Source organism: Ovis canadensis, chromosome X (assembly GCF_042477335.2).
Source record: "Ovis canadensis isolate MfBH-ARS-UI-01 breed Bighorn chromosome X, ARS-UI_OviCan_v2, whole genome shotgun sequence".
Taxonomy (NCBI): Eukaryota; Metazoa; Chordata; class Mammalia; order Artiodactyla; family Bovidae; genus Ovis; species Ovis canadensis.
In genome coordinates this window covers 41,323,731-41,336,935 of record NC_091727.1, presented here as the reverse complement: position 1 = coordinate 41,336,935, position 13,205 = coordinate 41,323,731, and the positions used below count along the sequence as shown (strand labels likewise).

General features: G+C 38.9%; 1 protein-coding gene across 2 annotated transcripts in view; it reads left to right on the top strand.

The window, feature by feature from the left end:
* Nucleotides 1–13,205, top strand: part of MED14 (mediator complex subunit 14) — a 61,819-nt gene that overhangs the window by 30,190 nt on the left and 18,424 nt on the right. For both annotated transcript variants that reach the window (XM_070291503.1, XM_070291502.1), the window contains exons 14-21: nucleotides 616–810; nucleotides 1,203–1,337; nucleotides 4,082–4,158; nucleotides 7,928–8,088; nucleotides 8,196–8,342; nucleotides 9,011–9,102; nucleotides 9,844–9,996; nucleotides 10,214–10,483. In XM_070291503.1, the coding sequence (XP_070147604.1) occupies nucleotides 616–810; nucleotides 1,203–1,337; nucleotides 4,082–4,158; nucleotides 7,928–8,088; nucleotides 8,196–8,342; nucleotides 9,011–9,102; nucleotides 9,844–9,996; nucleotides 10,214–10,483 (1,230 nt within the window). The remainder of the gene's footprint in view (nucleotides 1–615; nucleotides 811–1,202; nucleotides 1,338–4,081; nucleotides 4,159–7,927; nucleotides 8,089–8,195; nucleotides 8,343–9,010; nucleotides 9,103–9,843; nucleotides 9,997–10,213; nucleotides 10,484–13,205) is intronic.

Sequence of the window (13,205 nt, the reverse complement as noted above, 5' to 3'; positions counted from 1 at the left end):
ACTTCATTGAGTTACTGGGATTAAATGTGTTAACATCTGTCAAGTAGTTAGGAGAGTATAGGGCTTCCCTGGTGGCTTAGCTGGTAAAGAATCTGCCTCCAATGCGAGAGACCTGGGTTTGATTCCTGGATTGGGAAGATACTCTGGAGAAGGGAACGGCTACCCACCCCAGTACTCTGGTCTGAAGAATTTCATGAGCTGAATAGTCCATGGGGTCTCAAAGAGTCGGAGCAACTTTCAAACAGCTGAGCAACTTTCACTTACTTCACTCACTAGGAGAGTACGTGGCGCATGGTAAACTCTATCGGTATTAACTATTGTTCATGTTCTTGTTATCCTCATCCTCGTAGTGACTGTATATTTCAGCTGAAAAATCAGGGTTTATTTTTATATCCTTCCAAGTATGAGATACAGTTGTCATTTTTTTTTTATCATTGTTCTTTAGTCTGATCTGTTTTTTAGAAAACAAATTACATATTTAATTGCAGTGCTTTTTTTGAGATCATGACTGATTTGTCCTTAATTCTGAGCCCTACTTGATACAAGGAGGAAAATATTCAACACTTAACAGTTAGTTATGTCTCTGAGTCTCATTTCTGATTTGGACCTTTTTAGGTTGTAGAGATGTTGGAAGTTCCCAACAAACCCACACAACTGTCGTACAAGTACTACTTCTTATCTGTGAATGCAGTGGATCGTGAAGACAGCCCTCTCATGGCCCTCTTGCTGCAGCAGTTTAAGGAAAACCTCCAGGAATCAGTTTATCGTACAAAAAATGGGAAACAGCCTAGAACCAGTACCAAGCGCAAGGTACGTTCACAAACAGAAATGAGCCCAGGGTTTGTGTCTTAACTTTGCTGTAATCTTTTAACTATTTTTAAATGGGAAAGAATTAAGTATGGTTTTTAAGAGGCTGGTCAACAATAAGGTTTAGGTAACAAATGTTTACACATTCTTGAAAATGCTTCTCCTTTAATTAATAATTAATTGTACACTCTTTCCCACAAGGCAACTTGTTAAGTACATAATATTTACTACTAAATTTCCAGTGTTTAGGTCAGTATTTGCTCAGTAAACATTTGTTGAATGACGGTTTGTTTTGGTTAACTTTGACTTTTGTTATAGTAGTCCAAGTGCTTAACTGATTGCATCACATACTTTTTCTTTTTTTAACCTGCTTGTGTTCTTCACTTAAATTCTAGTTGTCTGATGATGTATGTCCGGTAGAATCTAAGAAAACCAAACGATCAGGAGAAATGCGTGCCTTCAATAAAGTTCTTGCTCACTTTGTCGCTATGTGTGATACAAACATGCCATTTGTAGGACTTCGGTTGGAGGTAATTTTTTGGAACAATTTTGGGTACCCAAAGAGTAATGTTTTAAATGCCTTGCTAAAGCTACATGAATTCCATTAGGAGAACCAAATGGTTGTGATCTTATTTATTTGGGGAGGGGTGGGGTTGAAATCACAACATCTCATGGTATACATGTACACCATGAAATTATTGAATTATTTATCTCTGATTCCAAATTGTAGGCCTTCTGTTCTTTGTGGAAATGGGAAGTAAATTCTTCCCAGTTAAAAAAAAATAAAGACAACTTTTGAGAACCTTACTTGTATACCTCGAAGGAACATTATTTACCTTTTTTAAAGAGATGGTTAATAGTTAAAGGGGTTGCTTATTTTTCAGTTGGTGAAGCTCTACATATTGCTTACTAATAAAACTGGGTTCCTTTGTGAGAAGCAGGTCAGAAAGAGTATTAAACTAAGTTTTTACTTTTTTCCCATGGAAGAAGCAATAGACTTAGCCCCAGTTAGTGTCTTTCAAGAGTACACAATTGTGTGATATTCAGCATGATCCCCAAGCATGAAAGGAAAGGGAGGTAACAGAACCTGCATTTTTGTATTTCCAAAAAGGGCTTTGGCCAAGGATTGGCAACAATTAAAAAGTAATACATGAAAATCTTAATTATTTCCCTCTAGTTTAAAGTTTTACTTTTTGTAAGACTCCTCCCTTCTGTAAATTATTGGTGATGAAGGAAAGACCTAGAAATGTGGAAGTGGATTGTTAGGCTGATGATAATAGTCTTGGGAAGACTTGTTGAAAGCACTCTGATGCTTTAGAGCAGGAATCAGCAGACTTTTTCTATCAAGGGGCAGATGGTAAATATTTTAGGCCTTGTGGGTCATTTATTATTGTTGAGTCACTAAGTTTTGTCCAACTCTTTGTGACCCCATGGACTGCAGCATGCCAGTCTTCCCTGTCCTTTGCCATCTCCTAGAGTTTGCTCAAACTCATGTCCATTGAGACGGTGATGCCATCCAACCATCTTGTCCTCTGTCATCCCCTTCTCCTTTTGCTTTCAATCTTTCCCAGCATCAGGGTCTTTTTGACTGAGTCAGCTCTTCGCATCAGGTGGCCGAAGTATTGGAGCTTCAGCATCAGTCCATCTCTTTTTTAGCTCTTCAGTTCTGCTGTTGTAGTGTGAACCAGCCATAGTTGATATTTAAACAAATGAGTGTGGCTGTGTTCCAATAAAACTTTATTTACGAAAACAGGCAGTGGCTAGATTTGGCTCATGAGCTATGGTATGCCAGTTGCTGCTTTATAGGGCTTCAGGATCTAAAGGCAGAAAATAAGGTGTGAAATTGTGAGGAGCAGCAGTAGCCCAGAAAATCCAAGCCCAGAAATAGGTGACTAAAGTAGAAACTCATGTCCTCGATGTCCCAGCTGCTACAACTGTGAGCCTGATGGGTGTCCTCTTGTCTGGAAACTGTCCAGAGCTCCTACAGTGTCTGTGCTTCCAACTATTTGACTCTGTTGTTGGGGTTTTTCATCATGCTACATGGATTGATTGGGCTTCCCTGATGGCTCAGACAATAAAGAATCTGCCTGCAATGAGGGAGACCTGGGTTCAATCTGTGGGTTCGGAAGATCCCCTAGAGGAGGGCATGGCAACCCACTCCAGTATTCTTGCCTGGAGAATCCATGGAAAGAGGAGTCTGGCAGGCTACAGTCCATGGGGTCGCAAAGAGTTGGACATGACTGAGTGACCAAGCACAACCCATGGATGGATTACATGAATGTCATTCAGTTATTCCCTTGCAGTGGAATGGGAGGCTACATGATACCCAGGGGGAATGCCTCAGTCATTGTCTGCTCTCATCCTCATTACCCACAGGCCAGAAGTTGCAAAAGCTTGTGTCTTTGTAGTGCCCACATAGACACCTGTAAGCGTATTGGCCTCTTTTCTCCTTCTCTGTGTTCCTGTACCTGTTGCACATGTAGGCTATTCAACATTCTGTAGTACTCTATTGAACTCAATTAAGGTCTTAAAAACTTTCTCTTCTCTCATTGAAAAAGATGATAAAGGCAAAAGCAAGCACATTTTCTGCTTAAGGTAGTTTACACTGAGATGTGAATAACTAAATCTGATCTTAGCAGGAATGTTGATATTTGTGATCCATAGAACAGAGGCAGTGTTTTTGAGCTCTCCCATACTTTGCTGTCTTTTGAATCTGGGACCCTACTTCATGGTCAGCAGCTGTTTTTCTACACCTCTGCTCTTCCCAGGCCCAAAGAGCAGGGCTCAGTGATATGCTTAAGGCTGCCTTAAATCCTTTCTGGGATAAGGTGGATATAAATATATAGTCTGTCAGAGAAGACCTGGGAATATCTGCTTGAAGGCAAGTGTGTTCCTCTGCTAGGTGACTAGAATGACTTCCCAGCATACCCAAATAAGCTGTAGTTCCACTGGCAGGGTCTCTGGGTAAATGCATCAACTGAAAATCTTTTCTTTTCGAGTTTCACAGAGGAAATAGTTATTTAAAAAAATGTATTCCAGAAAAGTTATAAACTGAAAAATACTGTTTGTGATTAAAAATGAGATGTGGCTATGACTCATACTTTGTTTTCAGATAGACGTTAATTGCATCATGCAAGGAAACCAGTCTTATTTAGTTCCCCAGGAAATCAGAGGAGGGGGGACAATGCTCACGACTCTAGAACAGATGCCATGAGAAGAGAGACAATAGTACTTAGAAAAGTGGTCTCATATAACTGTACCTTTCTCTTTCCAGTTGTCCAATCTGGAGATTCCACATCAAGGAGTGCAAATGGAAGGTGATGGCTTCAGCCACGCAATTCGCTTACTGAAGTAAGTCCCTGTCATGCGTCTGATGTGGTGCCACACACTGCAGCCATACTGCCAGTGCTACTCCTGCGAGTCAGCATGAAGCAGAGTTGAGAATCTGTGGATGTCATAGGTTTCTGTATAGAATTACAGTCTAGGAGAGGATTCTCTTTCACCTGCGAAGTGGGCATCCAGCACCTGTTGGTATTTTAGGATGTCCTTCCCCTGGCTTTTTTTCATTCATTCAGCAGATGTTTTCTGAGTATATGTGTCAGGCTTGAATTCTGGTAGAGCGCTTCAGGATGCTGTGCGTTCACATAGCAGGGGGATCTGGGCTAGTTTGAAAATCAGGAAGAGTATCCCCACGGAAGTACCCGTTGTACTTGGACTGAAGGAAAGGTGAGAATTAGCCAGAGGAAAGGGAGCTACAGTGGGAGGGGGTGTCCCAACCAGAAGGAGTAACTGCTAAAATGAAGGCTTAGAGGGGAGAGAAAGCTCGGCATCCTGGAACTGAAAGAAGTAGGGCATGGCAGGAATTAGGGGAGATGAGCCTGCAGATGTACACAGGAAGGGTCAGATCCTATAGGGCCTTGGTGTAAATGTCCTTAAGGAATTCACTTTATCCGAATGGCAGTAAAGAGCCATCAGATGATTTTAAGCAGAAACTGACATCATTAGATAGGTGTTTTTTTTTTCTTTTTTTGAAAGCTCGCCCTGATAGCAACATGGAGAATAAATGGGAGAGGAACAACACTGAAGTAGAAAAACCAGTTGCTGAAATGGTTCACACCAGAGTTGTTGGTAGCTTGGACCAGGGCAAGTTCCATAAAGACTTAGGGGATGAAGTCTTTATAAGTGATACTGAAAGAGAGAGAGAGAGAATAGAAGGTGGCAGAGATGACTCTTAGTTTTATCTTGGGCAGATGATGGACGGTGGTGGTGTTTATTGAGACAAGGGAATGAAGATGTGAGTTTGAAGCGGTTTTGCTAAGTTTGAGGTGTCTAGACATCTTTTTGGGCAGGCAAGGATGTGTCTCAAAATCAGGTTACAGGTCTGGGCAGGGGAAATAGATGAGTCACTACCAAGGTGGAAGTAATTAAACTGGGATAGTAACTTAGATCACTGGGGAAAAGTACATGGTAGGAGATGTGCAGAGGGCTTGGTTCTAAATGGGTAGAGGACTAGGGGCCAGTGGATGCTTAGAGGGAAAACTAAGGCAGCATGTGTGGTTTATGAGTTGACCAGGATGGGCTTGCAAAGCTCAAATGTCATTTTTAAGAGGTCAGCCTTTTTGGTGCAGAAAGCAGTTTTCTTTTTTGCATTTGTATTGTTTCTTAGATGTTGCTTAATAATATACACCACAGAAGCAATTTTTATTTATTGAATTTCTCTGTCTACCAAGACATGACGGCTCTGCAGTTTGAGCCGGCAGGAATCAATTTGTAACCAATTTGTTGCTTGCAAATCAGTTTGTCCTGTGGAAGATGGGAAGGTCTAGCAGATAGCATGCACTCCACCCACGTGTCGTGGTGCTTACTTTAGATAAAGAGTTGAAGAACTAGAAAAGCTGCCCTGCCTGGCTACCATAGTGCCATGTCCGCAAAATGATTTCTAGAGAGTGAGCTGGTTTTACAATAGACATCAAAAGGAAATGTAATACTTTCAGTTTATTTGCCTTTGGTTTTATATTACTGCTGCCTAAAATATGGGATGTTTCTTTTTACTCTTCTTGACAATTGCAGATTAATAGATGATAACATTTGTGTTCTCTTATTTTTTCATGTTTTACAGCAATCTTAAAATGTCTTGCTCTCAGCAGTTTTACGAAAGAAATTTCAGTCCCCTTTCTTCTTGTGCTCAAGAGAATTCATTATAGTCCTTACCTAGAAAGAAAGCACTTCATATTTTTTAATTTTCATTTCACAGTAATTTTTAAGAAAGTTTTTACTATATCCTGGCTATTGTTTTCTTTATGTAAAACTTAGGAAAATACATAGAAACAGATAAAGAGATCTGTTTGTCTGGCACATGATGTCCATTATTGGGGGTATTTTCTTCATAGATGTGAAGAAGGAAAAAAATAATGTCTAAATATGATTTTATTAAAATCTGGTCTAGATCTAATTATTAAGTAATTGCTTTAATACATTTAATCTTCAGAAACTTTTAAGCTTTTAGTCCTAGGTATTTTCATATTAAGTGGAAATATGAGTAGATACTTCAAAGCTTTAAAACTGAGCACATTTTTCTCCTCTTTGCTAAAGATATAGTCTGTTCTTCAACTTATCTCCATGAAAATCTGTTGAGCAGGTCTCCTTGCTGTATTTCTGAAAATATCATGGTAAACACCTTCGGCTGCTCTGGTTCATGGAGCTGTTGCCTTGTGCAGATTCAAAAGAGCCTTGATCACACCACACAGATGACACAAGTCTCGAGAGCAGCATGCTTGCAGTGCCTGGTTATGAGCTCTTGAGCAAAGTTTCCACCCTTTTTGCTCTCTTACATTGTTTATTCTAGGTCAGTGGTTCTCAACCACAGAACAGTTTTCCCTGCCAGGGAACATTTAGCAATGTTTGGAGATATTCTTGGTTGTTATTGACTGAGAAGGGGTGGGAGATGCTACTGGCACCCGGTAGATAGAGGCCAAGGCTGCACAGGACAACCGCCCCCCAACAACAAAGAATTCTCCCTCCCAGAAAGTCAGTATTGCTGACATTGAGGAGTCCTGTTTTGGGTGTTATATCTAAGAGGCCTGAACCTAAATTCCATATTTCTAGTTATGTTTGTTGTTTCTTGCCTTAGATTTTGATAATAATTATATCAAATCTGATTAACTCCTCTTTCTTTCCTATGAGTTCAAGGATAGTGTGTAATTAAGTATTATCTCATTATTTCATCCAGTACTGAAAAAACTGCTAAAATATATTACCTCATAATGTTTTATGACAAATAGTTCATAAAGCTGCAAGAGGAGAAGAGATAGATGGGTATTTTAAAACACCAAAGCTAATACATTCCTCTTGTATATGTGGTATATATAAGAGACAGTATGTATGGTAAATGAGTTTATACATGAATAGCTCCATCACAATGAGTTACCTCTACAGTGGAGGAGGGGAAATAATGAAATAATTAGGCGGGGGAGATAATGAACCTGAAATTTTGTCATGGTGGTTAGTGATTAAGACTTGGTTTTACTGCAAGGAGAAACTAACATATCTGAATACCTGCTGAACCAACCACTGTAAGCACTTTATATATATGTTTCATCATGTTTTAAAATCAGTGACCCAGAAGGTAATTATGTATCTTCATTTTATACTTGCAAAACAAATTCAGAGAGGGTGAATGTGGCTGAGCCAGAATTAGGATGCAGGTGCCTGATTCCAGAGCCTTGTCCTTTTCACTAGATCATGCTGCCTTCAAAGTCTGGTCTTAAAATATTTTGTTCTCCTTAACTTTTCCTTGAGGATATTCTAGGTAGATTTCATAGAAAGTCAGCATATTTGATTTTCTGAGAAATTGTGGTCTTTTCTAATAACCAGATTAACGACAAAGGCAAACATCACCATTAAAATGAGAGTCCTAATCCACGTTGATAGGAATGAAAGTGGGTTAAATGCTATTAATTGTTGTGAATTGCTATGGATTGCTTCCTCCTCTTGCAGAAGGTACCTCGTAGTAGAGTTTGAACTGAAGCTCTACTGTGATACCCTGCCTGTCATTGTGTAAATTGTGCTTTTGTCTTTCTGTGATGTGGAGTACACTTCATATGCTATCTTTCATCACCAGAATTCCTCCCTGTAAGGGTGTAAATGAGGAAACCCAAAAGGCTCTGGACCGCTCTCTCCTTGACTGCACTTTCCGATTACAAGGCAGAAATAACCGCACATGGGTGGCAGAGCTAGTGTTTGCAAATTGCCCACTTAATGGCACTTCTACCAGGGAACAAGGTGAGATGCTTCACACACTTTTGTCTTTGCATGTTTCTATTTCTGTTGTTTTGGGTTTGTTTTTTTTTAGTATTGATTCCTATTAATCTTCTCTCTTAATCTTGTAGGACCATCCCGGCATGTTTATCTGACATATGAAAACCTGTTGTCTGAACCTGTTGGTGGTAGAAAAGTGGTTGAAATGTTCCTTAATGATTGGAATAGCATTGCACGATTATATGAGTGTGTGTTGGAATTTGCACGTTCTCTACCAGGTACAAGTGATCATCTTGTGGGGGAGGGCAGGTATCCCTCCCTGTGCCAATGCCTTTGGAGGAAGTAAAACATGTACACTGTTAAAAAAAAAATCCTGAGGCAAAAGTTTTCTGTTTTACCTCCAACTTAGTTTCCTTCCCCAGGAGACAGCTACTGTTACAATTTGTATATATTCAGAAATATTTACACAAAGGTATACAAGATTATAGTAGTGCTTATTGAGAATTTATTAGGTACCATAAATGTAATAACAACTTTGCTTGTATTAACTCATTCATTCCTCACAGTAACCCTATGAGGGAAGTAATTTACCATTCCTCGTGTCAAAAATGAAGACAACAAATCAGAGACTTAAGAAACTTGCTGAAGTTCACATAGCTAGTAAAAGACAGGGCTGGAATTGGAACCCCTGAACCACTGTGCTTCAGTACATCTCCCCCACTGCCCAGCCCTGCCCCTGTCTAAATGGAAATTTGAGCCTACTAACTATTTATGCTGTTGATCTTTTTTTGTTTTATTTCTCTTTCTTTATAACCTAGTTTTAAAAAAAGAGAGAGACCTTTCTATCTAGGCATATAATATTACCAAGATCTCTTCTTTTTCGCATATATATTTTAAAGTTTTACATGTATAATCTTAAATTCCTTTTTGTTTTCTTTCTGTTTAGACATACCCACTCATCTAAACATTTTCTCAGAAGTTCGTGTTTATAATTACCGAAAACTTATCTTGTGTTACGGAACCACCAAGGGAAGTTCAGTAAGTTTATGAATTGCTAAAAACTAAAGTTCCTTTTGTAAGTCTTTTTAAAAAATCAAGAACTCAATAGTTATGAAAACTTTCTTGAAATAATTGAGGCTACAAGTAAAAATTAGGGATAAAATGATATTTTTAAATACTTTGTTATAGTATTTTGTAATGGTTAACTCTTAAAAATTGAAAACAAAAATTATACCCTCTTCAGAGTGTATATTCATAAAGAGTTTTGGCAACGTAATGTACTTTTGGTATTTGTGTTTCTTTCTTCACTGATTTCAAATCTACTTAGCAGCGTGATTACTATAATGAAGATTATGTACAAATGGTCTTGAACAGTACGGTATGTCTACGCTTTTAGTCACATGATTGTTAACATTATTTGATCCTATATTAATCTTGAAGGTATTCCCCATAATCTGTAGTTCTTATTTTTCCCCCACCCCATATGTAAAGTCCTAGAAATTTAGTATACAAATTTCAGCTATCTAGTTTTCTTTCTGAACTCTTCCACATAAAGTAATATCAGAAATTTAGTAGAAGTGGGCTAACACACACGCTCAGTGAATGTACTGATCCATAGTGACAGCACATCCGGAATTTACAGAGTCTAATCTTAACAAGTTGCTTCCCAAAAAGACCTCATTTAGATCTTTGGCATTTTGCCTTAGTGTTTAAAGATTATTTTTTCTTCTCCTTGTATCTTCCTTTCTTGGTTTCTGAAACATAATCTTTTTGATTTAGATTAGTATCCAGTGGAATTCCATCCATCAGAAATTTCACATTTCTTTGGGAACTGTGGGTCCAAACTCAGGATGCAGTAACTGTCACAATACCATTCTCCATCAGCTTCAAGAAATGTTCAACAAAACACCAAATGTGGTTCAGTTATTACAGGTAATTAACTTTATTTTCTGTTTAAAAATAAGACTCAGTGTGTCATATAAAACTCCTCAAAAAATCACGTGGACTTAATTCATCTTTAATGATGAAAGTTTTTACCGAATGTGCCAGAAGGAGATTGTCTCATTTGTGATGATTTTTACCTTGAATATTCTGAGGTTTTCGCATCTGTACAGAAACTGGCTGCTCTCACTGTGTTTGTTCCTTGTAGGTACTGTTTGATACTCAGGCACCATTGAACGCCATCAACAAACTGCCCACTGTGCCGATGTTGGGCTTGACCCAGAGAACCAACACCGCCTACCAGTGCTTCTCCATCCTACCACAGTCGTCCACCCACATCCGACTGGCCTTCAGGAACATGTATTGCATTGATATATACTGCCGAAGTCGAGGTGTTGTGGCAATACGGGATGGGGCCTATAGTCTTTTCGATAATAGCAAGTTAGTTGAAGGTTTTTATCCTGCACCAGGACTCAAGGTAATGGACTTTAGTGTTGCAGAATTACTAAATATAAATGGGATCCCTAAAACAATTCCTTTGAGAGGGAAATAATGAGGGAAAGCATCAATTTCCTGTTTAAATTTAATGAGTAGCCATGTTACTACTCCCTGTAGTAGTAACTACTTCTAGTAGTAATTCATCATCTCTGTAGCTTTATTCTGAAGGAGCTAGAAGTTCTGTGCCTACGTATATGAAATGATAAAATGTCCTTTTATTTCCTTACAATGTAGTGAGTAAGGTGGAAGGTACTCAACAGAGTCCTGTTCGCTATTTAGAGTTTCCGGGAACCTTAAAAGTAGCCTTTATCAGTGAATATTGAGAAGCTTTGAGCATCAGATTTCAACTGTGAAATTTTTTTTTTTTTAATGTAGAGTCCTAGGCCACAATCCCTGGAGATATTGGTATGATAGCTCAATTGTGTGTTCTTATAGTTTAGAGTCTAATAGTTTATATTGAAAATTAATCCCACTCTTGCTGTTCTCCTACTCTGTACAGTTCACACCTTTACCTCTAAATAGCATTCTTTCATTGCTCTTTGTTGACTTCTTCAGTTCAGTCGCTCAGTCGTGTCAGACTCTTCGCAACCCCATGAATCGCAGCACGCCAGGCCTCCCTGTCCATCACCAACTCCTGGACTTTACTCAAACTCATGTCCATCGAGTCAGTGATGCCATCCAGCCATCTCATCCTCTGTTGTCCCCTGTTGACTTCTTAGTTAAGGGCATTTATCTGACTCTAATGGAAGATGAGGATTTAATTCTTTTTTTAGCTCTTTCTTGTATACCCCTTCCACTTTCCAGGCTACTCTTAGTACACATTTGCCTTCTTTTCCTCCAGCCTTGCAATATGGTTAGGGTAGCAGTTTCAATTAGATAATTTTTCAGTGTTCACATTATTATGAATATTATAACACTATTCTACCAAGTTTGCTATGATTACTTTTCCTTTCTTGCTCAACATTTTATTTTCCTGGGAATTATTAATTTTTTTAAAAATTCATAATTAATTACAATTATTAGCTCTCTCTGTATTTACCACTAACAGCCTTAAAGTCTCTCCCATGTATGTAACTCTCCCCTCAGTCTGTTCACAAATCAGATACCTTATCAGTTTCATCTTGAAGCCATCTCTTCCACAGTCTCTGACCTCTAAACGCTCCAGACCTTGTGCCTAATTTTGATTTAGGGATCTGCAAAAACGGTGGTGAAGCAGGAGAGTCCTTCATTTCTCTTGTGTTGCTTGCCCTGTAACTTGAACCCCACTTGTTTTTCTTGGTTTACTTTATTGTTTTGGTGGAATACTCTATGTTGCTCCCTGGAGAAGATACACGGAAGGTTAATTTGAGACCTTGTGTGTTGGCAAGTGGCTTTAGTTAACCTCATCTAGTTGAGGGAGGGGCTTGATGTAGAATTCTAGATTGCAGTCATTTTCTGTAAGAATTTTGAAAGCATTGCTCCACTGTCCCCTAGCTTCTATTGTGACCATTGAGACGTTTAATCCATTCCACTTCTTCAACCTTACGTGAACAAGTGGACTCCTTCAGTCTGGAAACTTACATCCTTTTGTTCTAGGGAACTTCCTTATGCTATTCCTCAAGTCTTTTTCTTTGTGTTCTCTGTGAGCTCTTTTTGGTACCCCCACTATTCTGATGTCGGGGATCCTGGACATATCCTCTGATTTTCTTATCTTTTCTGTTTTTTTATCTCTTTGTTTCTAGGAGATTTCCTCATTTTCCCTCCAATCCTTTTATTTTTTCATTTCCATCAAGAACTTTTTTTGCCATCTTTTTTAGAAAAAATTCGACAGCTCTTTTTGTTTCTCAAAGTTCATTTATGACATCTGTTCTATATGGCTACATTGTCCTCTGTTGAAGGTGACACTTGACTGTGATCTTCACTGCGGGACAATCTGCTTGGGCCATTTCATTGGGTGTAACTCCCAGTGTCAGTACCTGTAGATCTCTTTGTTGGGCCAGTGTGAGGACCAAGAGAAGAATATCAAAACTCTGCATAGCTGTTGTGCACTGGCTCCCAATTTTTGGCAAATAAGAGAAGGAAACTGGGATTCTCAGCATTCAATATGGAAACTTTAATCTTCGTTTTTAATATGGTACCCCAGCTCTCAATTGATCCTAGAGTCCCCCAAATCAGAGACCTTCTGCCAAGTGGTAGAGGTCAGCTTCATTCACTGGGAGGACAGAGGCTCTGGAGGGTTTCACTGTCTCGGAAAGAGATGATCACCCAGTCCTTCTGCTTTTAGTCTCTTTCATTCTCATTTCCAGAGGTGTCTGATGCTGTCAGTTCCTGTGTATCTTGGAGATCTGGGTGGAAATAGCTTTGCTTCTTGGCTTTCCCCACTGCTTGCTTAGGAAACGACTTCCTCACATTGGATAGTTCAGTTACCATTCAGCCATCTGCTCTACAGCCTCCTAGAATTTATTGCTATTTCTCTCTTATCCCATTCTTTTTGTCTTTGTGACTTTTGCTTAAAAAAATTTTTTAGGCGTTTCAGGGGGGTGTTGAGAGAAGATGAAATCAGTATTGTGAATAATCTATTACCTTTAATTAGAAGTCAGACTTACATACCTTTAAAAGCTTTTCAGTAATTCTGATAAGTTTATAATCTATATTTTTGAAGATTGGGCAGGTAGAGGGTATTAAAAAGAATCTGTGGTTGAGACACAAATTCTGGTAGCCTC